General features: G+C 34.0%; 1 protein-coding gene across 2 annotated transcripts; it reads left to right on the top strand.

The window, feature by feature from the left end:
• The first annotated feature begins 17,857 nt into the window (after positions 1–17,857).
• LOC112032517 (cytochrome c biogenesis protein CCS1, chloroplastic) lies at positions 17,858–22,251 on the top strand. Of its 2 annotated transcripts, XM_065761893.1 has the most exons (8): positions 17,858–18,362; positions 19,091–19,310; positions 19,436–19,547; positions 19,810–20,082; positions 20,421–20,686; positions 20,864–21,020; positions 21,116–21,199; positions 21,687–22,251. In XM_065761893.1, exons 1-8 carry the CDS (start codon positions 17,942–17,944, stop codon positions 21,840–21,842), a joined length of 1,689 nt encoding a protein of 562 aa, XP_065617965.1. In that variant the 5' UTR covers positions 17,858–17,941; the 3' UTR covers positions 21,843–22,251. The 2 variants fall into 2 exon arrangements, with proteins under 2 accessions (XP_065617965.1, XP_065617966.1); XM_065761894.1 differs by lacking the exon at positions 19,810–20,082.
• Positions 22,252–26,986: the final 4,735 nt, after the last annotated feature.

The raw sequence follows: 26,986 nt of genomic DNA, 5'->3' as shown, positions 1-26,986 counted from the left end.
TGTTTAGACCCCCAATTAAAAATTACAGCTAAATTGCTTTTACTCCAACTTATCTAAGTGCAGAAACAAAAGTATATCAAGCGCAAACAACCGATACTACTCTAGTGCATAAACATGAACAACAAACAATAAAAGTAAAGCACATGAGTAAGGGAAGAGAGATGCAAACACAAGATAATACGGCGATGTGTTATTGAAGAGGAAACCGAAGAACTCGGCGAAAAACCTCTCCGCCGCCCTCCAAGCGGTAAATCGATCCACTAGACAATAAGTTGGGATACACGAATAGCAAGAGACCCTCCAAGCCTAATCTACCCAATGTACCTAAGCCCTCCAAGCTCCTACTCAAACAAGGTTTCTCGGAACCATGTCTTGTCTAGCTTTCCGGATCCCGCAATACGCCCGATTGCATCCACCAAGCCTCACCGACTTCTTTTAACAAATCCCCAAAGCTTCCCAAGCTCCAAAACACTCTCTATACTCTAAAAAGGTGTGGGTTGTGTTTGGGTACAAATCTCCTCTCAAGGTATGTCAATGGGAGAGGGAAGGAGAAGAGGCTACAATGATTTCTCACTAAGGATGAGTAGTTCTCTCTCTAAAAGATGGGTGTGTGTGTGTTATAGAAAACCTATCTGGGGTTTTTCTCTCTGAATGGCCTCCTCTATATTTGTGGGTAATTAGGGTATATATAGTATGGGTGAAGGGTAAAAAAGTCACTCTTTAAAATCCTCCAGGCAGAATGTTTCGCGACTACCTCGTGGGAAGGCCTTACTTGTGAGACACTCGCGAAACTGACAGTCTGGCACGACTCTTCAACTTCCAGTCATGTGCTTCTCACGTGGCTACTTTGCGGGTTAGCTTCTCGCGAAATCCACCTTATCTTTAATTAAGCTTGAGTCTTCACCAACTTAATACTAAACCCAATACTATAAAATCCTGCAAAATACAATGAACAAAATTAAAGCAATTACAACACTTTTTGTCATGGAATAAAGCCAACATAAAACATAGTTGTAAATCACAACTTTACATATTTGATGAGAGAGAAAGAGAAATAAGGTTAACAAATCGAGATATTGACCTAGGTGTAGAGCCATGCAGCTTATTATAACCTAAATCAAGATACTCCAATGAATTGGATTTGAATTCACCAATCTCTCCAATGAATTGATTTCTATCAAGATTTAACCTCAACAAAGATGGCAAATTGAACAACCAAGATGGCAGTGTTCCATTTAGGAAATTTGAACTTATAGAGAAATCAATTAGATTCAAAAGTTTTACGTGATTAAGAAGGGGACCAACAAGTTGATTATAGCGAAGGTATAAAGTTGAGAGATTAGGCAAGTTCAATAGTGAAAGCGGTAGAAAAACTGTTGAAATATTCCCCAATAATTAAAAAAAAAAAATTTGTTAGTTCATGCGTATGCCAAAAACAACTAAAATATAAAAGTAGAAATTGAATCTCACCGCTGAAACTATTATATGACAGATCCAAAAAAGTAAGTTTTGTAAGGTTTCCAAGTGAAGTTGGTATTGAAGCAGTAAACTTGTTTGCATGTAGATCCAAATGAGTAATTTGTGTGAGGTTACCAAGTGATATTGGAACTGACCCCGTAAAATTACAATAGGAGAGATCCAAATACATCATGGACTTCAGATTGCCCATAAAATCAGGAACTTCTCCTAAAAACCTTGTCTCAGAGAGATCCAAATGCTTCAAATGCTTCAGGTTGCTGATAGATTCGGGTAATTCTCCTGAAAAGCTTATCGAAAAGAGAGTTAAGAACTTTAGGGAACTATTGCTCCAATTACACTTTGGAAGAGAACCCAAATCAAGATTAGAATTAAACCCTAGATCAAGGGTTTGTATACTGGGAAGGCAGAGGATGTTATTTTCTAGTTTTCCCTACAAGTAACAGTCATTGAGACTAAGAGTTGTGAAAGAGGAGGATAGATTCATCAAAGAATTAGGTCTAAATAAGGACATATTTGTGTCATCCAAAAGAAGTTCCTTTAACTGAGTAAGGTTATTCCATATTGGTGTTTCAATTAATAGCCCAAAGTTGAAAAAAAGATCAAGCGAAACCAGTGAAGACAAATGAGAGATTTCAAGCGGCATTTTGCCAGAAAACATGGAATAAGAAAGGTTAAGATGAGTCAAAGTCTTAAAGTTGACAAACTCAAACGAAATTATAGAGAAATTGAAGTAGTTCCCAGCGAGATTCAAGGTCCTGAGATGGGAAAGAAAGAAGAGGGTACTGTTGGAATGAATGGAGCCATTGAGCCAACTGCAACTGAGGTCGAAGCCAATAACATGGCAAGTGGTTTGGTCACACACGACGCCATCCCAAGTACAGCAGTCCTTATCCTCCTTCTAAGAGGCTGTCTTTGGATATGAAATATGACACAGCTGAATTCTAGATGTATAATAAGAAGGAGAAGCGGATGAATGAAGAGAAAGAGAATGATTAAAATGGACCAAAGCAGAACAAGGTGAGATTGAAGACAAAGAAGAAGAAAAAGACGATGGAGTAGAATGCAAGAACAAGGAGAGTAGACACAAAACTTGATACTTCCAGCTTAAACACCCCATTTGAAAGACTGAAAATATATATCTGATGTATACTTATATGCTTCCAAGTCAATCAAAGTCGTTAGTGTTTTTCTTCTCAAAAATAAAAAAATACGTAGTCGTTAGCGCTCTGTTTTTTTCTTTTTTTGGAAAAGCACTTTTTGTCCCAAAAATCACGTTTGCTTATCAGACCTTGAGTTGTCGAATTAGACTTTAGAGTATCCAACATGATGATAGATAGACTTCGTTGTCCAATAATCATTCCGTGAATGATGCTCACCACCACTTGGATGGAAATTACTTGATGCCAGAAAGTATAAGAAAGTTGATAGAAATTATTTGAATTTATTTATTTGAGAGATTGTATTTTTTTATTTTTTTTATAGTTTATAACATGTAATTCCTTTTTCTTTTTCTTTTTTTAAGCGGAGCATAAAATTTTTATTTTTTTTATTTATATAGATACAGACATATAGTAGAATTTAAATTTATAGTGTCCAATACTTGATGATTGTTCTTATTAACAAGTTAAGATACGAGCTAGTTTTTTTGCGTAACAATAGATTTAGGTACCGTTTGATCACGGCCAGCACGTCCATGTCTAGTGTTTTTTTTTTTTTTTTTTTTAAGTACCAGCACCTTTTGCTCTATTCATGGGACATGAACAGTGCAAACAGACAAATGAATAGTATTTTATGTGTGAACAGTAATCTAAAGATTTTTTTTTTTTTTTTTTTTTTTTTTTTTTTTTTTTTTTTTTTTTTTTTTTTCAGTTTTCAGTAAAATAAGTGGTATCTAAACGCACCCTTAGAGTAAACAACACGTTTAGGGTAGTATTTTCCAAGAATCGTTCAATTTGATTGGCTAAAAGCAATTAATGATAAACTATTTAATGATGCACCCCCACCACTTGAATAGGTGTGTTGAAAAACTGCTAAAGTAGTACTAAACTTTCTTGACCCTAATTTCAAGTTTACAGAAATTTCTTCTTTAAAAAAAAAATTGACAGAAATGAATACATTAGAAAGCCAACACCCCCCCCCCCCCAAAAAAGAAAATTCAAATTCCAAAAAGATCGAAATAACAAAATTTATGCATTAAAATTCTATCACTAAAATTGGGAAACTTCTTCAAGCAACATGGGTGTTCATTTTTTGTGTGGGGGAGTGTTATCAAACCGGGTTCCTAATAAAATAAAGAATCTTATTTGGAGAGATTGTAAGGGCATTTTACAGATTCGTGTGAGCTCATTTGAGTCTTTGTCAAAGGCATTATCCTTAATTTTCTTATGCTCACTCGTCTATTCTTGTTTTATGGCATGGAATTTGTTCCCTGGATAAGTCACAACAGTGCAGGGTGAGGCATTTCATAGGCATGGTAATTTAGAGCATCAGCATCCGGAATTACAAATGCCATATCTAAGCTTCATTTAGCATTTTTCCCTCAAAAACCTCTCACATCCAGAATTGTAAACACCAACTATTGCAAAAAAAATTTGCAATAGTGCTACAGTGCAATTCTATCTTTAGAATTGCACTGTAGCACAATTCTAAAAAAAAAAACTAATATTTTATTCTGCTTTTCTCTCTCATCACACAATCTCCCATCTCTCTCTGTCTTTCTGTCTCTCACTCACTTTCCTCTCTTTCTCCCTCTTCTCTACAATCAACAGAGCACCACCGTGATCATCAACCTATGGATAAGCACCAACGGAGCTCCACGGATCATCCACCATGATCATCTTTTTTTCTTCTTTTTATCCTCTCTATCTTCCCTTGAATCAAGCCTCCATGATGGACCATGGAGATGTGGCATGGGACTCATGGATTGGTGGCTAGGTTTCATCTTCCGTGGTGTGGATTTCATTTTCGGTGGCTGAGTTTCATTTTTGGTGGTATGGGTTTCATGGATCAATGGATGGGTTTTATTTTTGGTGGTGTGGGTGGCTGGGTTTCCTCCTTCCTTGGTTCGGTGGTTGTGGTTTTTGTGGGTTGGTGGCGGTGAAGGTGGATCCGCAATCGGCGTGGGTTTTGGCCGTGGGTTTGGTCGGTGGGTATGGGCTTGGTTCGGTGGTTGTGGTTTTTGTGGGTTGGTGGCGGATAAGGTGGATCGGCAATCGGCGTGGGTTTTGGCCGTGGGTTTGGCCGGTGGGTATGGGTTTTGGCCGGTGCTAGAGGTTGAGGGAGAAAGAGAGGTTGGTGGCTCTCTCAGTGATGGATTTTGGCCATGGGTTTGGCCGTTGGAAACTTGGAATCATGCCAAAGTCTGAAAAAATTGACAGTTAAAAGAAATAATAAATGAGAAATGATATGTCTATAACATTTTTACAATATTTTTACAACAAATCCTAAGTGGCAGGTTGTTACTGGTTGTTATTGTTGGAGCAAAAAAATAATCTTAGTGTTAATTTCAAATTTGAACCAATAACAATTAACCACCTGTGATTTGTTGTAAAAATATTGTAAAATTGTTGTAGACGTAGCATCTCTCATAATAAATAAAGATTAAAAAATAATATTTTAATAAAAATAGAGTTTTGGGATGCTAGAGGTATTGGAAAATGATATAGTATAATGATAAAGTGGCTTTTTGGAATGGTAAAATAGAGTAGAATTAGAATTTGTTGATGCTAATGCTCTTAGCTTTGAATCGGCTAGATTTTCTGGAAATTGAATTTTTTTTGTTATTGTGGTGTAAATGCTAACGACGTTTTGAAATGAAAGTCGCGTCAATGGGACAAACCCGGTTTCATCACAAATTTGTCATCAGGATGCTTCTTATGCCATGGAACATAAGGATATGCATCTGGTGTTGAAATAGTATTGTCCAGTGGAAGGGGTTTTCAAAGTTAATTTGGTTGTTGTTGCTTATAAAAGCTGTTCATATATCGGTTTAGGCATCTTACAGTGGGACTATGAAGTGATTGTGGCGGTAGCAAAATGCATGAGACTCCAGGGTTGCATCTATTCTTTGTGATTATGGAGCTTGGCTTCTTGCTGTGTTTAAGCTCTCCAATTTTGTCAATTTCCCCAACTCATATTGCACATGAGCTTCTTATACCATTGCTCCATCATATCAGATAGTGTAAATTTTATAGGTATTGCCAATTTTACATACAATCACTTTTTGAGCCACCACTTAGTAATTAAACGAATTGTTGATAGCACATCCCCATAAAATCAATAAATATGATTTGAAAAAAATCCCATTTAAAATTACCTTTTTTTTTTTTTTTTTTTTTTCTAAACCAAACCCCATCTGTCCCGTAACCCAACCCAACCGGTTTTCCAAATCAATGAATGACTAGAATAAAAAATGTAGTCTTTTATTGGGGTAGTCCATTTTATATGCTTTAATTTGGTTATGCATTCTTATGTTGTCAGCCGTGCTTAATCACTTATAATTTGTGCTAATTATTAGATTAGTCTAAAATTGTATAAGCCGTAATTTAAAACTTGGGGTCTAAATCAATACCTAGATTGGATTAAGCTTATCTCACAATTGGTATTAGAGTATGGTGCACTGTTTTTGTGGATTAAATTCTTTAGTGTGATCCTTGAGCTCTTATTTGCCATCTTTGTATGCTTCTTTTTAAACTTTATATCTCACAAACAAAAGTTATAATTTCACCGTATAATAATTGCTTGAAATCTAAATCCGAAATAATAATCATACTCTCACACAATTTATAAACTTTTTACATCAATTGTTCTTTTTTAAAAATGTGTACATAATTAAGGGCATCCATTATAAATATTGGGTAAAAAATGGTGTGTGAAAGAACATTTACCAATTTTTAGATGCAATCACGTAATTGTATTAATGTCATGTAGAAGTCTTGGACATGTTGTGGTTATGTAGGCTTGTTAAAATCTTCTAGAACACCCATTTGGATAGAAGATTGATTTGGAGTGGGAGTCATCAACATTAATTTACTAGAATACTAATTTCATTATAATATTGATTAAAGCCCCGTTTGGATTGCGTTCCACATTCATGCGTCTGTGTTTTTGCCTTTTCTTTTTTTTTTTGACCAGCTCCTCTTGCACTGTTCATGGGACATGAACAGTGCATTAAGGGAAAATTACAGTGTTTTCAGCAATGAACAACAATCTAGAAATTATTATTTTTATTGTTTTCAGCAACAAGTTTTCAATTTTCAGCAAAATAAGCGGTATCCAAACACATACTTAGTCCATTATAATGAAATTGCCAGTTTTTTTTATTCATTTGTAAAGAAAGCAAAAGAGACTCGTGCATCCAACTCGCCAAGCGATTATCAAGATTTGTCAATTCTTTCTCTCTATTATGTGTTTTGTAATTGATTTCAAAAGCCCTATTCTTATGAGATTATGGCCTTAGTTGCTCCCTAGTGTGTTTCTTTTTTCTTAGTCGGTCTCCACGGTTTAATTTCTTTCTTTTATTGGACAAGACCCTAATGTTTAATTTCTTGTAAAACACACTTATGATATAATTCTTTGACAATAAAATAGGGTAAAAGGGGGGTGAGCATAGTAACTTTTACAAAACAAAAGACTACTAATAGATTATGGCATCTGTGTGTGTCAAACCAATTGGATTACTAACTTGGCCAAAATGGGCTTTTACCCCTTTCTCACAAACTTTCTAGCAAAATGCCTTATGTTTGAAACTAATTAGGGAAATGTCCCTATTTTGAAATTCGATTTCTGGAACATCAAGTTATAGCAAACGTGGACTTAGAATTTTTTTTTTGGAACTCGAGTTCCATGAACTTGAGTACTTCACATGGAACTCAAGTTCCATGAACTTGAGTTCTAGAAATTTTTTTTTTTTTTTTTTAAATTTTCAGTTTGCTATAACTCGATTGTCCAAAAATCGAGTTTTAAATTAAAACTCGATTTTTAGAAAATCGAGTTTCGAAACAGGGGTATTTCCCTAAATAGTTTTAGATATGAGACATTTTGCTGAAAATTTTTGGCAAAAAGGGCAAATGCTCATTTTTTCGTTACTAACTTTAATTCATTTCGGCATAGTACAATCAGAGTTATTAACCTTTGATTTTTTTTTTTTGGGTGATAATTAACAAACAAAAACTTCATTAATTAGAAAAAGTCATAGATACAACATGAAGAAGAGCTTGTACAATCAGAGTTATTAACCTTTGATTTTAGTTTCTCAAAAAAAAAAAAAAAAACCTTTGATTTTGAGATTTCATCATGGCATTTGTGGTGTAGATGAATTGTTGTTTAATATATTTCCACATTGTGGTGGGCCTTTATGAGATTGTGGGCTAGGTTGCCTCTTGCCACACTATGGCCCAAAGGTTCTGGGTAGGAGAGTTAGGACCGATCCAATTGCAACTCACCTCAGACCGGCTTGTGCGCAAACTAAAACCCCTTTGTTGAAATTTTGGTCACATGCCCATGACAGATGAGACTGTTACAAGAGAGTTATGGCAGGCAAAAATATGACAATAATAAAAGAAATATACTTGCTATTAGACAGAATAAGTAAAGGATTTTCAATCAAAATAAAGGAAAAGGACGGCACACCACCAAGAAATACATTATAAATAAAAATGGCAAAGGCAAAAGAGAAATAATATTGGTACTTAATTAATAAAAGCAAAAATGAATGGTTAGTATGCCGTGCTCAGTTGCATTACGAAACTAAGACGAAGGAGGGAACCACTCCCTCAATGTGAATAACCTCACAGGAAGATCCTACTATAAAAATTACCCACTTTGAGAGAACAGGCCTAAATGGCTTATGCCCAGAAAATTCTTAATCCTTAACAGAGGGTAGGCTTTTAGAGGGAGAGAAGGGGTTAGCCTATTGGTGCATGCCTGTTATTCTATTCTCTTCTATTTTTTCTTCCTAACTTCCCCTTTCTTTTTTTCCCATTTTGTTACTTTGCTTTTCCCCTCTTTTCTTTCTAGTTCTTACTCGTGTGTTATAGTGGCGACTATTGTTGTTGTAATGTTGTGAATCTCTCGTTATGATTGTTGCTCCCTCCTCTCCTTTCTGTGCATGGCGGAGGATCCTTATATACTGCCTGCTGCAACTGGTTTTTATCATTTTACCCTTTAACCACTTTTGTCTAGGTGTAGGTGTCCTTCCAGACCACCCATTGATTTGTCAGCTACCTAGCCACTACCACTTACCTGTGCTGGCCGTGCCACTCCCTATTACCAGACAAAGAAATCTATTTTATTTGCTTGTTCACCATGGCATTCCTATCAGCAATGGTGTGAGTACTTTTTCACTATCTCTTATGGCATGCACTTAGTGGTTCCAACTCACCCTTCCTTCTTTTAGGTGGTATGTCATCCCAGCAAGACATTTCCCTTAAAAGAGTTTGAGCGGGAACCCTAGAATAGTCTCCCCTTTCTCCCCACTGCCAGACCATACTCTCACTTACCTTTGACCTATAACTCATCACTCCTGTATTGGCTGGGTACAGGTTGGTGGTGCTTGGGCCTTGTGCGTGCTCCACTTCCGTGTATGTCCAAAGTTTGTTTGCTGCTCATGCATTTGCCATGGTCTGGAGGCTCATTTGTGCATTTTGCCGCTCATCCTTGACCTCTTTTGGTGTGAATTGTTTTTTGATCTTCCTTTCTTTATGGCTTGCTTCGTTTAAGGGCTAGGCCTTTCTTGATTGTGGCATTTTCTCTCTTTAGCCCACTCTTTGCTCCTTCCGTAAACTTGCTAGCTTTCCTGCTATGCCACTGTTATTCCTGCTGTGGTGTTATTTGACCCGTGCTTGCTTGGCCTCTTTTGGGCCTATTGTATGTTTTTCTTTCACTTGATTACAGTGACCTAGCATTGTCATTGGGTCTGCATTCATGCTACTTGGGCTTCCTTGACCCATTCCATTGCTTACGGGCTTCCTCAGCCCATTTCTTCCTCCTTGAGCATCCTTGGCCCATTTTCTTTCCTTGGGCATCCTCGGCCCATTCCAATTCTGCATTCCCATAGGCTTTTGCTGACTCTTTTGGGCCTTCCTGGCCCAATTACCGTATCCTTTACCCTTGGGGGTTATGGGCTTTCCATCAACCCCTTACTTACTTACTCCATTAATTTAGGCCTGTTTTAGCCCATTCTTACTTTTCTACTGCTCATGGGTTTACTACTTCTTTCTCTAAGCTCCTTTAGGCCCGCTTGCTTTCTTCGAGGCCCATTTATCATTTTATGGGCTTATGATTCATCATTCCTGCCATTTGAGTTTAATGGTTTTTCTCTCAATTTACTAACTATTTTCTGCCCATATTGTTGGGCTTCTTCTTGCTATTGGGGCTTTTCCAAAATGAGCATCAACACACATCATTTAAAAAATATACGATTTATTGAATTGTTGTTATCAAATTTTTAGTAAAAGATTTTTTAATTTCTTTTGTAGCCGGGATTTTGTTCATATCAATAATTCTCTCTTTGATTAAAAATTGAATTGAAAATCTATGGTTGCACTAAATTATAAATTGAAGTAATTTTTTAAAGATGAAATTCCTTGTTGTTTTATCACTTTTTTTTTTTTATTATAAATGTTTCATATTTGATTTTTACTTAAACTTTATTTTTCGTATCAACTTCTTCTTTTTATTATTATTATTTTGTCGTATTTGATAGGTAAACAATTTTTTTTTAGTGTAAATGAACTTTTGGTCCTTACATTTTGGGCCATTTTTCAATTTGGTCCATAAACTAATTTTGCTCCTAGGTCAGTCCCTAACTTTTTAAAATCGTTTTTAAAATGGTCCTTACCATCAACTCAGTTATGGAAAAAGTTGAGGTGGCAAACAGTGTGTTCTACTTGCTGACATGGCGCTGACGTGGATATTAAAATATTATTAAAAAAATTTATGTAGCTTTTTTGAAATGCCACGTCAGATTTAAATTAATAAAAAAGAGAGGATCCGAAATTTTTTTTTTCTTTTTTTGTTTTTGATTTTGAATTTTTTGAATTATTTTTATTTTTTTATTAATTAAAATGCTGACTTGTCATTAAAACACTGACATGGATGCTGATGTGGTATTTTTTAATAATATTTTAATATCCACGTCAATGCCATGTTAGTAAGTAGGAGACACCATTTACCACCTCAGCTTTTTCCGTAACTAGGTTGACGGTAGGGACCATTTTAAAAATAATTTTAAAAAGTCAGGGATTGCCTAGGAGCAAAATTAGTTTAGGGACCAAATCGAGAAATTGCCCAAAATGTAGGAACCAAAAGTGCATTTACGCCTTTTTTTTTTTTTTTTTTTCTCATTTCAACTTTATGAAATTTTTACATCTTGTTCCTTTTAAAAATAACAATGTTATTTTTTCTCTCTCTTATTCCTAAGTTGATTAGAAATCTAATTTCTTACCATAAAAAATTTCTAATATAAAAGTGGGTATAAATAATTTTATCTTATCAATTTTTCCTCCACGGCTTTATCAATTCTTTAGATAGACACAAAAATTTAATTAATTGTAGATTACCAACACTTCAATTTATTAAATTAGATTTTCTTATTATTAATAGTTAATTGTATTAGAAATATTTTCTCAAATCAAATTGATTTATGGATAATTTTTAACTTACGTAAAAACTCTATCATCTATCAAAAAATTCTGAATTCTATTTGTTTATCTTCACACACGTCTCTCTCCGTCACGTCTCTCCCTCTCGGTAGAAATCCTATTCGTTTGTCTATAAAAAGAAAATCCACACACACATCTCTCCCACAAAATTCTCTCTTAGTGGGTTTAGACTTTAGACTCTTAGAGCATTTGCAGCAGTGGAGTTAAAAAGCTATAATGCTATTTTAGCTCCACCAATATAACAAAAAAGCCTTGCATCAGTAGAGGCAAAGCCATAATTTTTTGCTGATTTGCTACAGTGCACATCTATATATAGATGTGCACTGTAGCAGACATCTAAAAAATTTTTTTTTTTTTTTATTCATCAAGCTCTCATCTGATGCAACTTACATTATTTTTTTTCATTTCTTTTATCAATCTCACCGTGCTCTCTCTGTTCATCAAGCTTAGTTCTCTCGTCCTTCTCAAAAAAAAAAAAAGCTCAGTTCTCTCATCAAGCTCTCATCTCTCTCATCTCCCAGCCCACGCCATCGCCGTCCCACGCCATCCCAGCCCACGCCGACGCCGTCGCCGTCCCACGCCATCCCAGCCCACGTCGTCGCCCTCCCAGCCCACGCCGTTGCCGTTCCACGCCATCCCAGCCCACGCCAACGCCGTCTCAGCCCACGCCGCGCCGGCTGCTTTAGGGTTGAGATTGGCTACTATGGCTTGAAAAAGAAGGATCTATTAGGATCAAAAAACTGTAGATTTGGAAGCAAGTGAGAGTCTATCCCCTAGCCTCTATAGTAGCCAACCATATAAACTCCCATTCGTGGACATAGGTTATATAAAACTCCTTCCACAGGGCTGTATATTATTGTCTTCCCCAACAGTGACAGTGAATCATGTAGACGTTTTCCCTCATCTCTTATACCATTTGGTTGGTTCGTGTTAGAAAGCCTAGAAAACTAACTCAACATAAAACTAAACCGCATCTTTTATGTATGTTTGCGTTTGCAGGTTTCAGGACCCGAAGGAATTTGATGAGAGAAGCTGCATATCTTTTGATATAGGGAACAATCAAGCCTATGAAGGTATATAACGTAATTTTGTGTTTCAATTTGAACCATCAAGTCTATAATTTAATTTATTTTACTAATTAGTTTTTTTTTTTTTTGNTTGTTACAACTGCTTGACTAAATTCGAATTTCCTAATCAAGTGTTGAGAATAGGAAAGTGGAAAAAACTACTGCCCTCACTAAACCTCCAAAATGTTGGTTTGGTAAAGGGCTTTTGTTTTTAACTTTAAAATACTTTGTACTGAACAAAAGACCATATAAGAGCATTTGCAGCAGTGGAGCTAAAAAGCTATAATGTTATTTTAGCTCCACTAATATACCAAAAAAGCCTTGCAGCAGTGGAGGCAAACCTAAAATTTTTTGCTGATTTGCTACAGTGCACATCTATAAATAGATGTGCACTATAGCACACATCTAAAAAAAAAAATTAATAGTACACTCTCTATTCAACCTCCTATTAAAATAATCTTACCATGCTCATCTCTCTTCAAGCTCTCATCTCTCTCATCAGGGTTCTCATCTCTCCACGCCGTCGCCGTCCACGCTGTCGCCGTCCCACGCCACGCCTCAGCCCACGTCGTCCCACGCCATCCCAGCCCATGCCGTCGCCCTCCCAGCCACGCCGTCGCCGTCCCATGCCATCCCAGCCCTCGCCGTCGCCGTCGCCCTCCCAGCCCACGCCGTCCCAGCCCCTCCCTCAGCCCACGTCGTCCCAGCCGATCCACTTCAGGTCAATGCTCTCTTCTTTTGTAGTGAATTTTTTCATCTGGGCGTTTGTTGTTTTGGCTTAATTTTTTGGGTTTAGTGTTATTTTGAGGTGTTATTTTGTGGTGAAAAATGGTGTTGTCGCTATGTTGTTTTGGGCAAATGGTGTTATTTTTTTGCTGTTTTTGCTGGGTATAACATCCGAATTGAGGAATTTATTGGGAATTTTCTGTTTGCAGCAGTGGCAGTGGCGGCAGTGGCGGCAGTGGCGGAGGTGGCGGTGAAAGTTGCAGTAGCGGTGGCGGTTGCAGGTAGTTGTGATGGTTGTTTATTGTATGAGATATATTATTTTATTATAGTGAATGTATTATTTTATTGTGATGTTTATATTATTTTATGTGTTGAAAGCTAAAATAGATTCACTGCTGCAACATGTATGTAGGTAAAATAGATAAAGTGACTTTTAGTGGAGCTAAAAAACTAAATTTTTAGCTCCACTGCTGCGAATGCTCTAATCTCTTACTAAGGAAGTCATCTCTATAATTTTCGGATCCGGATCCCCTCCATTCCCCTTTGAAATGGAGAGGGTCCAGTACATGGATAAGATTTCTTTAAAAATGATCAAGGGCCAAATACCTGCCACGTCATTTAAAAGGTAAACATCACACTTAACTGGGGTTAAACTCTTAACTCAACTAGAGGATTTGTTTAACTGAGCGAGGAACTGAGTTCTGGTTTATTCTTTTGTTGGTGGCTTCTTCCGCCTCCAGTCTCTGTTGCTTAACTCTCCGATGCGTCAGTTTCATTTCAATTATTTCTGTATCCATGCTTCTTCTTCATCATTGAGAAACGTGAGTACTCCAGAGAGAATGTGGTTATCACATATGTATTGGTAGCTGGAGCTATTATCCTTGAGCTTTATGCAGCAATATTACTGCTATGCTCAGACTGGATGATGCTATCGCTGAAGAAGCATAGCCTCTTATATCAAGAAATTTCATCACTTCCATGTACTAGAAGCAAAAGGTGGTCTAACACCATTTTTTTTTTTTTTGTTATAGTGCCTAAAGAAGATCTTGCTATTGCTAATACACAAAACAAACGAAAGAATCGTTTTCGAGTGGAGGATGCTGCTAGATTGGTTATGTTGATGGAGGACGTGCATCGTTCCCGAATAGAGGAGGCTGCTAGATTGTTTATGTTGATGGAGGACGCGCATCGTTCTCGAGTAGAGGAGGCTGCTAGATTGGTTATGTTGATGAAGGATGTGCGGCGTGCCACGCTCTGTTTACATGAAGACATGGGTCAATTGGGAGAGGACATGCAGCGATTGCAAGAGGACGTGCAGCGAGACATGTCTCGATTGCGCGAGGATATGGATCGATTGCGGGAGAACATGCAGCGAGACATGGGTCGATTGCGTGGCAATGTGAGTCGTGGGTTGTGAACCATGACGTGGTTATTGTAAGGTGGGTGTGGTTTCGAGCTCACTCTTTGAACAAGTCCATAAAACTTCCAAACTTTTTATTTTGGGAAAAACTTGTTTTTTATTATGAGAATTATAATTTTGGATGCTTTGAGATAATAGGGGTAGAGACAGTCTGTTTGTGTTTGTGTGTAATTTTTTTTTTTGGTTGTGGAAAATATGTGAGAAGGGTAAAAAAAAGGTGTGTGAAAGAACATTTACCGAGTTTCAGATACAATCACGTAACTGCATTAATGTCACGTAAAAGTCTTGGACATATTGTAACTTAATTAACTAGTTAAGTAGGCTAGTTAAAATCTACCAGAACACCCATTTGGATAAAAGATTGATTTGGAGTGGGAGTCATCAACAATTTACTAGAATGCTAATTTCATTATTCTCCAAAAAAAAAAAAAGAAGAAGAGAGAATTCTAATTTCATTATAATACTTATTTAGTCAATTACAATGAAATTCCCAATTTTCTTTATTCATTTGTAAAGAGAGCAAAAGAGACTCATGCATCCAACTCACCAAGCGATTATCAAGGTTTGTCAATTCTGTCTCTCTATTATGTGTTTTTGTAATCGATTTCAAAAGCCATAGTGTTATGAGATTATGGCCTTAGTTGCTCCCTAGTGTGTTTCTATTTTCTTAGACGGTCTCTACGGTTTAATTTCTTTCTCTTTTTGGATAAGACTCTAATGTTGAATTTCTAGTAAAACACACTCATGATATAATTCTTGATAATAAAAAAGGGTAAAAAGGGAGCGACCATAGTAACTTTCCGTCATTATTATGGAGTATCATACTTGTTGGGCCTCTCAACCTTGAATATATTATGCAAACATAAATATATGTTTATATGTCTTTTATGAATCAAATTTCTTTCTTAATTTTGAGTTCTTTTTGTTAAATATTTGAGATAGTTGAGGAACATAAATAACATTTAAACACTAAATCTTTAATGTTTAATATTTGTTTTTCCGGTTTCATGTTTTGAATAATAATAACAATAAGGGTTACTAATAATAATGATGATGATGGTGATATTTATTATGTTTTGTTGCAAATTATAGAATTTGAATAGAATATTGGATCCATCCATGCTCAGATTTCTGGTGCCAATATTTATTAAAAAAAGAAAGAGAAAGGATTTCTTTTGGCAAATTGGTTCTCCTATTCATCAAGGAGTATATTTATTTTGTTTTGTTTAAAGTGTTGACTATTGAGGGTGTTGCTAGCCTTCATATATATATATATATATATATATAAAATTTTACAAGCCAAAATTGATATATATTGTCAAAGTTTTACTAATGTATGCCCTTAGAGCATCCATTTATAAATCATTCTAAGAAACTTTTTTATGAGAAAATAAAAAGAAGACCAACTTTTTTCACAACTTTTTCAATTTCTCATAAAAAAGTATTCTAAAATTGATGATTAATGTACTCATTTAACCAGACTCATATTATTACGCTTGATAAATCATATTTGCACTTAATTTTACGTACGTGTAGGAACTAGGAACTTGATATTCCAAAATGGATATGGATATTGGGTCCGCTGATCCTGCTTTTGTTCAAAAGATTGCACTGAAGTTGCTAGCAGTTTGTTTTATTACAAAATTTGTTGGCAATTAGCTGAAGAACCTATTGTCACTCAGTGTGGAGTGTGGACACCTCTATTGCTGGTCTTGTCTATACAGTTGGCTACGATATTACTCTAAATACAGGGAATGCCCAGTTTGTCGAGCAGCCATCAAGGAACACAGATTGGTTCCTCTATATGGAATTGAATCACGGGGAAAAGAAGCAAAAGATTTTGACTACGTACCCAAAATCTGAAAAGTCCATTCCCAATCGTCCAATTGGCCTAAGACCCCCAGCTGCCACACCTCCTAATAATCTTGGCTATATGACATTGGTTACTCTAATTTGCATTTTCTTGATAATCTCAGGTACATATATTTGTAGCTTTGTGAGCGATAAATCTTATAGTAGTGAAAAAGCATATTATGTCACAACTTTTGCTGGTTATCCTGATCAATATTACCTGATTCGACCTCCAAGATTAAATAGTTTAATTTGAACAAGTTAATTATTGTATTAGTTAGCTTGCATTTATTGGTCTGGATACTATTTCAGATATATTTTGCATTCGTTAACAAGACTTTTAATAATCATTTGATTTTTTTTCCCGTGAAATAAAAAGTGGGATTTTATTTTTATAGTGGTGATTTCTCTCTCTCTCTCTCTCTCTCTCTCTTTTTTTTTTTTTTTTAATTTTAATTTTTATTGATGTTTGACCTGAACAACTTGACCCAAAGGAAATTAGGCCAACTAGTAATTGTCTCATATTTCAAAGAAAGATAATTTAAATTCTATATATAGACATTAGAAACATTAAGAAGTGTCAGTTACTAGGTTTTTGCCAATGACATGTAATATAATTGAATTTGATTCTCCATTGGGTTGTTTGGTTTGTATAATGTAAAATTGCGTTGTAATTTTTGCATTCTAATTTCATTTTTGTAGTTTTTTTTTACATTTGAGCTCTTATTGTGGAACCATTCCTCATACCTCTTTCACCGAACTGCTTTCCTGTATTGGTTTCCAAACTTAAGTCGCACTCTGTTCACCCAACATAAATTTGAGAGAGGTTGTTAGAAATTTAGAATATAAATCTAATGGACTTAGGCCCATTGCTTTAGGTTTCTTGTATTTTAAAATGCATCTCCCAGAGACACGAACTAATATCTATATCTAAATGTCTGTTATTTTCACATAAATTAGTAATTTTTTTGCCACCACTCCTAATCTGTTATATTAGAGTCATTTGCATATATTAAGAGGATTCAAAAAATTAGTTATGACTTCAAAAAATGTCAAAAATACCCCAAATCTAATTAGATAATTTTTATTCTTAAAAAATAAAAAATTGGATTAAAATTGTAATTAAAAAAAAAAAAAAAACTACTACTAGTGAAACTTTTTTCCTAAAATTTTTTTCCCTAAAAAATAGAGTTTGAATTTGGTAAGGATGTGGTGTAAAACTCATGTTTTACACTATCCAATAAGTGATTGTCACATCAACATTTTACTTAAAATTTAATACATCCTACCACATTAAATAACATCTCAATAAATTCTCAATTTGGTTCGATTTATATATGAGTATTAGAATTGATCGGGTGTAATTGTGTTTATTCTTAAAGATGTTATAAGATGATGTGATATGTTGAGATTGAAACAATAAAACATAAGTTTTACACTACATCTATACAAAATTTAGTTTTTAATAAATAAATTTAAATTAAAAAATATATTAAACTCAAAATAAAAAAAAAGTCTCAGCGAGAAATTAAAGTTGTGTCCCAGTAATTGTGTAATTAGATTATCTCATATCTAAAGCCACGTCAACTGATAAAACGAAGCGTAGCGCCGACCTTTGCACGAGATATACAAAATATCTGGTTTTGGATAAAGCAACAGACAGCAATGGTTGTTACACTTCACTTCACACCTCAGTTCCGAAACTGAGAGGCCAACAAGTTCCATAATTTCCAACAATGGTGGCTCTAACTCTGAGTCCCACAAAAACCCTTTTCCTCAATTCCCATCTTCTTCACTCCACCTTCAAACCCCACTTCATTAATCCATACAGTACCAAAACTCACAGATTCCACAGTTCGAGGTTTCTCTCATTCAACTTAGTTACTTGCAAGCTGAAGTCACCTCAAGATATCAAGAACAAGGACAAGAACATATCCAAGAAGATTGTGTTGTCAGAGGCAGCACCGTCACTGGCGGAGAAAGATGGTGATGGTGGTGGTGGTGGTGAAGGCAATGGAAATGGGGAGGTTAAAGCAAAGTCAGGAGGTAGTTTGATGAGGTTGGTGAAGAGGTTCCCCAGAAAGGTTCTGGGGGTTTTGTCTAATCTGCCTTTGGCTATTGGAGAAATGTTCGCTGTTGCTGCTTTAATGGCCCTTGGTATGTTGTGGTAGTATTTGTTCTTTTCTCTTTTTGGGAATTGAGTACAGTTGGGGTGTGTGTTAGTTAGAAGCTGAGAAATTTGTTTAAATTTCCTTTGGTTTTTGAATACATAGATTGATAATTGTGTAATGTTAAATAGCATGGTTTAGTACTCGAAAAAAATTAACTTTCATACTCTTTACTTGTACAAAAAATTGCCACTGATAGATTTCAAAGATTATGACACTAGGTCTTAAAAGTGTAGAAATTTGTGATTTGAGGAAGAAAAGAGAAGGGAGAAAACATGATAGTTTACGTGGTTCAGCCTTGAGGCCTACATCCATGGGACAAGAGTCCAAAACGCTACATTTTCTCATAGATCTTTCTTGATAATACATTACCATGGAATCCTTATTTATAATGAAGAGTATACACAAATGACAATGTCAATTTAAGTTTGAATTGCGTATTGATTGCATAAATCTCATGATATTCTATAGCAAACAATTTCTTCATTTATTAACCAATCCCATTATATTCTCTGGCAATTAATAACTTGATTTGGTCTTCAATAATTGGACAGTGAATTATAATTTCCAACAAAATGACCTAGGAGATGAGATTTTACGACATAAAGGGATAGCCATGTTGTCAAACTGCTTTAGCTTCATAAAGTATTGTTTGTAATTTTGCCCTGATGTGTTATAATTAGAAATTGGTCTTGTATTTATGTGATGCTTCTACAGGTACTTTCATTGATCAAGGTGAAGCTCCAGACTTCTATTTTCAAAAGTACCCTGAAGACAATCCTGTATTGGGAATTTTCACTTGGAGATGGGTTCTCACCCTTGGGTTTGACCACATGTACTCATCTCCCGTTTTTCTTGGAACATTAGTTCTCCTGGGTGCATCGCTCTTGGCCTGCACTTACACAACACAGATACCCCTGGTTAAGGTTGCAAGAAGGTCTAATTGAATGATTGTTGTTATTATTTATTATTTTGCTTTCTCATATTTGGGTCCTCTTTGGCTTTAGAATGAGTTGGAGAAACTTTTCAATCACAGAACTTGGTTGATATTTATATATGCAGATGGAATTTCTTAGACTCTTCTGAGGCTATCCGCAAGCAGGAATATTCAGACACTCTACCTAGAGCATCAGTTCAAGATTTAGGTGTTCTTCTGATGGGAGCGGGATATGAGGTCATACAATCTTATTATTGCTTGCTTTATTTTCTTTCTCATTCTCATTTTGTGTATGTGTGCACATGTATGTTTCTTATTTCCTTAAATTAAGTAGTGTAAGTTTTTGTTTCCATACATTCATCCCTCTTCTACACTTAAAAGAAAAGTTGATGCCTGTTCTTTTGGCTAGGCTTGCATTTTACCTGCTCAAGGTATGGAATTCTGATGGTAGTTTTTACTAATGATGTCCCGCATGCAATCTGTTGTTTGGATGCTGTAGGTATTCCTGAAAGGACCATCTTTATATGCCTTTAAGGGGCTTGCTGGTCGGTTTGCCCCTATTGGAGTACATTTAGCAATGCTTCTCATAATGGCCGGTGGAACTCTCAGTGCAGCTGGGAGCTTCAGAGGTTCAGTCACAGTTCCACAGGGACTGAATTTTGTTGTTGGAGATGTATTAGGCCCAACTGGGTTTCTCTCTACTCCCACTGATGCTTTCAATACTGAGGTTCATATTAACAGATTCTACATGGATTACTATGACAGTGGAGAGGTAGATGTTGATTTTGTTTTGACATCAGTGAAAAACCATAAGGGAAAAACCTTATTACGAGTTTATTAGTTTTGCATTAAATTCTTAATTTGATCGAACACTTCCTGTCAAATTTTTATTGGAAAAAATTCATTTTTTTTCTATGACTGTATTTTTCAATGGGACCCTTCCCTAAGTCGTTAATCCAATGGATGAGAGTAAGTCTTCATGAGCTCATCAATTGGGATCCCTATAGCTGATTTGAAATATGCTCCTTTAGTAATCTCTATAGTGATGGTCCCTCTCACTTTTCTTATTCATTGCTAGACATTTTTTGTGTTCTTTCTTTGGATTTATAGGTGTCCCAGTTTTACACCGATCTTTCGCTCTTTGACCTTAATGGGAAGGAGATAATGAGGAAAACAATTAGCGTAAATGATCCTTTAAGGTATGGTGGAATCACTATATACCAGACAGATTGGAGTTTTTCAGCACTGCAAATACTTAAGGATGATGAAGGACCTTTTAATCTGGCAATGGCACCCCTAAAGATCAATGGAGACAAGAAGCTTTTTGGCACTTTCTTACCAGTTGGAGATGCCGAATCGCCTAATGTAAAAGGAATGTATGTATTTTTCCACCACTACACACACTCGATATAAGATATATGTATTCCAATTATATATGCTCATTCTCTTAAGGTTATGGGAAAAAAGTATGTTGTCCATATAGCCCTGTATTTTGTCTTTTCAGTATTTTCCCTTCATTCTAATATCCTTTTCCCTTTTTCATTTGGATTCAGATCAATGCTTGCTCGTGATCTACAATCAATTGTCATATATGATCTGGAAGGAAAATTTTCTGGAGTTCGACGGCCTGGCTCTAAGCTCCCGATTGACATAGATGGTTCAAGAATTGTTATCGTAGATGCAATAGGCAGCAGTGGCCTTGACCTGAAGGTGATGACTCAAATTAACTGCTATACTAACAATATAGGGTTTTCTTTGACTACTTATTTGTATTTGTGTTGGAGCTAAACATGGTTTTTTCTCAGACTGATCCTGGGGTGCCAATTGTTTATGCTGGATTTGGTGCTCTAATGCTCACAACTTGCATCAGTTTTCTATCTCATTCACGGGTAAAACATCTTTTTACATGATAGAGGTTGGCTGTATATGTTTCAAATATAGTAATTATATGCCTGAATTATAAAGGTTCATAATAATATTGTATTTGGTCATACTGATCTGGCTATAGTTACAATTTACATATATATAAATTGAGTGAGTTCCAATTAACTCAACTAATAAAGGCTCTTATCGTCGAATAAGAGATCTGGAGTTCGAACTCCGCCTACACCAAAAATCGATTGGTGTTGTTATTTAAGAATATATATCAAAATTTGAATGTGGTTCTGGACTTAAGAATGGTAATAACAAAATTAATAAATTGAATTTCTTGCATCATTACTTTTACACTGTAAGGGTGCAATGTGTTAAAATTTCTGTTTTTCTTTTTATTAATAATTCTATTTTTGGTTTGATATTGCCATAATTGATACCATGATTCCAATTTAATACATACTCCTCTTTTCCCATATTTTTTTTTCCTTGAACATCCAAAAGATTTGGGCCTTACAAGATGGAACTATGGTTGTCGTTGGAGGAAAAACTAATCGAGCAAAGGCTGAATTTCCAGAGGAGATGGACCGCTTGCTTGATCGAGTTCCAGAAATAGTTGAATCATCTCGTTCTAAGGAACCTGATAATGTTAGTGGCTAGTTTATGGGGCATTTTAGATGGAAAGAGGGAACACTTGTAGTGGGTTGATAGATGCAATTTTAAACCTTGAAGTAAAGCAGAGAGGTGGCTTGAATACAATCAGACATCCAGCTCTCTAATTAAGGGCACCGCTTCATCCCAATTGAACTAAACTTTGGCACAGAAGGTGCATTTATCTTTCCAAATGTATAGTTGCAGAGTCCACAGCCAGGTTTTGAGACACAAATTTTACAGTCTTTTTCTGCTGAATTGCTTATCCTCCAATTATTTCACTCACCATACAAGATGTAAATTTTTGACTGAAAAAATATCATAAATACAATATCATTCTTTATTGTCTAGGTCTACATTCCATTATTTTTTGTGATTCATGTTGTTTGATAATTCAGACTCTAAAGATTGAAAGTTTGTCACTGCCCTATTTTTATTATAATAACTTTTGTCTTTGATTGCAGATGGTTGATAAATTTCTTTCCTCATTTTAAGTACTCATGATATTGGAGTCAAACATATATTTTCTAGTATTTGGTAATTTGCGTTTTCCAATTGGAGTTGTGACGAGCTCGTACTTGAGTAGTACTGGGTGCTAACTAGCTGAAGTTTAATAATTGCAGAGAAGTTGTGGACTAAAAATAGACGTGTACAAGCCCATTGTATGATCTAGTCAAGCCCAAAGTATGTTGTATAATCCTTATTCAGGTTCTTTCTACTAAGAAATAAGAATCCTAATGTTACCTATATTAAAAAACCTAATCCATTTTTGTAGTGCAAGTAATAAGTTCATTAAACCAAATCACGTTAATTCCATGTATTTCTCTTGAATTTTTGATTCTCTTCGTATATTTTTTCCATTTACTTTAACAATTAAAAGCAAGTATTTAGCGTCGACTAAATTTATCAAAATAATTTGATCAATCAATCTCTCATCATCTATTTTTGGGTAACTGAAGTGTTCATATTGACAAATAACTGTAATTTTCAAATCCACATAAAAGAATTATATATATATATATATATATATAAAAGTTAAAGCAAAGCATTTATTGTTGTTACGTTCCTGTTGAGTCACATCATCCACTTAGTTTTTATATTTTCTTTTCTCTTTTTAAACTTTTCTTCTCCCAATTCTCAAAAAAAAAAAAAAAAAAAAAAAACTCTTTTCTCCTTGTTAGTTCAAATCTNTTAAACAAGGTATATTAATTTTATTTAATTCATATTTATTTTTAAAGATATATTAGAATATTGATATGAATTTTTATTTTTAATACATGTTGTAATATTATAAGATCAATGGATGAGAATTTAGTTGCAAGTAGACTCATCTTCTAAGGAATTGTTTTGACTACTAAGGAATTGTTTTGACTACTAGATATGAATATAGCATTAATTTTTAGCTTTTTAATACTAAAATGCTTCGTCAATAATGTCACTAGTAAATTTGGATGTTTCCCTAGCATTATTTGTGTTTATTTAATTAAAACCAAAATTTTGGTAATTAAAACTATTTTCAATTTTTCTGAAAATTTTAATATCTTTCTTAGTTTAGTTAATAAATCTTTATTATTATTTTATTTAATACCAAATATATATATATATATAAAAGTTGAAACATAGCATTTATTATTATTTTTATTGAAATCATAGCATTTATTATTGTTGCACTTCTGTTGAGCTATATCAGCGGTCACATCATCCACTTATTTTTTATATTTTCTTTTCTCTTTTTAAACTTTTCTTCTCCCAATTCTCAAAAAAAAAAAAAAAAAAAAACTCTTTTCTCCTTGTTAGTTCAAATCTATTATTACACTTCTTCAAACTTTTCTCCTCCCTTTTTGCCTCTTTATCTCTCCACTACTTTATGCTTTACTGTTACACTTCCTTCATCCTTTATCTTTCTTATATTTTGACTCTTCTTCTCCCTATTTTATTATGTATAAATTTGATATTATTTCTTCCATTCAAACCATATTTTTCCCACAAGAAAATGTGAGCACTCTCTCTCTCTCTCTCTCTCTCTCCTTTCTTTTGGTGGATTCTTGTTCTTCATTATAACTCTAATTAAGGTTGATGGTTCCCTTTTTTTTAATATGTGTTTTGGTATTGTGTGTGTGTTTTTATTTTTATTTTATTTTTTTTATTTCCCATTAGAAAAGTCTTCTCTTTCCCTTTTATAACTTTGATTGAATTTTGGTTTTGGCTAATACTTAGATTTTTTTTGAAATAAGAATTTGAAATTATATCAAAACACAATCTACATGGTATGAATTTGAATATTCTTACCAATTGTTTGAGTAATAAATTATTATTAAGTCTATTTTTTATTCCTTTGGCTTCATTTTAATTTTGGTTAAGATAAATTTGTAATTTTGTTATGAGTTTTGATTATTATTATAATTTCATTATTCCTTAAGAGATGAGAAATTTGAATAATAAATTTAAATTTATAAAGTTTATTTGTATATTAAGCAAATATAACACACTACAATAGAAGTTAGAAGAATAAGGTTCACCTTAAAAAAATATTAATAAAAAAAAGGAATGATATATTTATAGAGATAAAAAGATAAAAAATAGTTGTACAAATCCTTTTTTTTTTTTTTAAATAGACAATATTTGTAATGTGTAGAATGAGTGAGAGAATAATAAATTTGAATCTAATACGAAAAACACATTTGGCAATTGTTCATTTTAAAATAAGGGAGTGTTGCGTTGTGTGGTTAACTTAGTTCTAAAACTTAGCACTAAAAGAGTTATACATGCACATGGGAGTCATAATTGAATATACAGAGCTGAGGGTATGTGGGAAGAGAATTAAAGTTGACCTCAGGGTCCAAGGCCTAAGCTATATATGCAATATACAACTAAACTCATGTATGTAATCTCCTTATTTTTAGTCACGGTTTTTACGATTAGTATTTTATTTACTATCATTAGCATCTCTCTCTTTTTTTTTTTTTTCAACTATTGTCTTATTAATTCAATCTTTCATCTCCTCTAATCATTTAAAAAAAAAAAAATCATTTGATTCTCTCTATAGATTTTTAAATTTTCTCATTTATATCTTCTTAAACTCTACAGTTTTGTGAAACCTTTCATTTACTTCCACCATTCCTCTTCCATCTTAACTTTTATATAAATATTTTACTATTTCATTTCCACCCCTCTTCTCTATTCCTTCCAAGTTGTCCACGACAAAATAGGTCAATACTCTCTCTCTCTCCAATTTTGTTCCTCTATCGGTGGATTTTTTTTTTTTTTTTTCCAACCACTTATTTTTAGGATTCTAGTTGTAAGATATCTAATAATGAAATCATTGCTGAAATTGAGATCTTATTCAAAGAAAAAGATATCAAATATTTGGAGTTTCTTTTTGTATATTTTCTACTAAAGGTTCCTTTTGTTATTGTTGACTTAATTGTCACATCACATTTGTTTCTATTTTGATAATTTGTATAGATTTTTATGCATATTTAGTTATTTTGGTATTCCAATTCTTGATCACAAGTTTTTTTTTTCTTTATCTCATTGGTTTGATTTGATTTGGGTTAATAATTAGTTGTTTTGCAAGTTAGAATTTGATTTTTTTTAGTGATCCATTTAAATGTTAAATTATGAGACTTTACTAAATTTTGTTTATTTTTTAATCTTTTTGGGTGAAAAAATTTGTAGTTTTTGTTGAGAAAGTATTCTTAGTAGTTGTATTAGAAGTAATTTATAATGCCATTTATTCAATGAAAAGCAAAGGTTAGTCAAATGAAAATAATTAGATGATGACATATTTTAGCTTTTGCAATTATATTTCATTATTATTATTATTATTTTACAACTATGCATATATAGAAACTTAATTCTAATTGTTTATTTGATAATCTTTTTTGGAGAATGAATTTGTAATTTCCACAAAGAAAATAACCTCAATAGATTATCGACAACAAATTGTTTTCCTAATTGGTCCAGTTAATCATTGTTAATGATAGAGGTATTTTTGTCCGTCAAGGTTGTCAGCACACGTGGATCTGTCTGGGTAGATGTCACTCCCAATGGGGAAAACATGATTATGAAATACATTATTCTTATTAAATTAGACTAAATTGCAAAAAAAAAAAAAAAAAAAGAAAATTTAATGAGATTACCATAAAAAAATTATCATGCGCAATGCACGGATTTACGATTAGTTGTAAATAATAACTTTAGGCAGAAGCAGATTTCTAATTTTGGAGCCAGAACCGAGATGAGAAGTGGCCCTAGTAAACAAGAATGGGGAACAACTCAGGATTATGCAAAGCTTTAGAAGTTAACTAAGGTCATCAATAAAGGTCTTTAATTACATGCCTACTATATTTCAGCATGCTTGTGAAACATGCCCTAACATCCTCAGGAAAAAAGAAAAAAAGAAAAAAAGAAAAAAGAAAAAAAAGGAGGAGCACCACTTTCCATCAAATGGTAAGTGGGGAAAATTGTATAGAGCCAAGAACTAAAAGTCAGTAATTTCAAAAAACTTTATTGTACTAGGATTATGATTTTTCTCATGTGTGTGTGCACGCGCATGCTTAAGATGTTTCTCATGGACACATCAAGTGAGCTAGCCTTTTGCACTTCTTTATGGAAGTTCTAATTCCATTCTTTTTCATCTCCTAATACAACAATGACGGAGCTCAATTATCAAATCTCGTTTGATAATTTTTTGGGAATCATACAATGTAATTAACTACTTGGTTCATAAATTATTTTAATCAAGAGTAGATAGAAACAAGCCTTGTGAGTTACAATTGAACATTTTCATGCTTGCTTCACACATCTGAAATGAGTGTTAGACATTGATATACATAGTAACATAAGAAAAAATATTGATAAGTATTGAAAAAAAAAAAGGACTAAGAAAATAGTACAATAATAAATATCCATAAAAATAGCATTAAGGCAAAGTAACTTCACTGATTCCACCAGTTAACTATCGAAACATATGAAAAATTTGTTGATGTATTGCATTCCCTTTTCATGATATCTTTGAAGACTCATCTTGAAGACAAAACTAACGTCTAGATATTAAGTTTAATGTTTGTGTTTGTCCAAGCGTTTTATGATTAAAGCAAAAAAGAAAGGTCAAAAAAAAAAATTTAAGAAATTAATATAATATAATTGAA

The sequence above is a fragment of the Quercus suber genome, unplaced genomic scaffold (assembly GCF_002906115.3).
Source record: "Quercus suber isolate HL8 unplaced genomic scaffold, Cork oak 2.0 scaffold_433, whole genome shotgun sequence".
Classification (NCBI taxonomy): Eukaryota; Viridiplantae; Streptophyta; class Magnoliopsida; order Fagales; family Fagaceae; genus Quercus; species Quercus suber.
This window is presented reverse-complemented; position numbering and strand designations above follow the sequence as displayed.

Excerpts from the sequence above, each read along its gene's own strand:
- LOC112032517 (XM_065761893.1), top strand. The coding sequence starts at position 17,942 with ATGGTGGCTCTAACTCTGAGTCCCACAAAAACCCTTTTCCTCAATTCC. Across the intron at positions 18,363-19,090 it reads TGCTGCTTTAATGGCCCTTG|GTACTTTCATTGATCAAGGT; the intron begins GTATGTTGTGGT and ends ATGCTTCTACAG. Across the intron at positions 21,200-21,686 it reads GTTTTCTATCTCATTCACGG|ATTTGGGCCTTACAAGATGG; the intron begins GTAAAACATCTT and ends AACATCCAAAAG.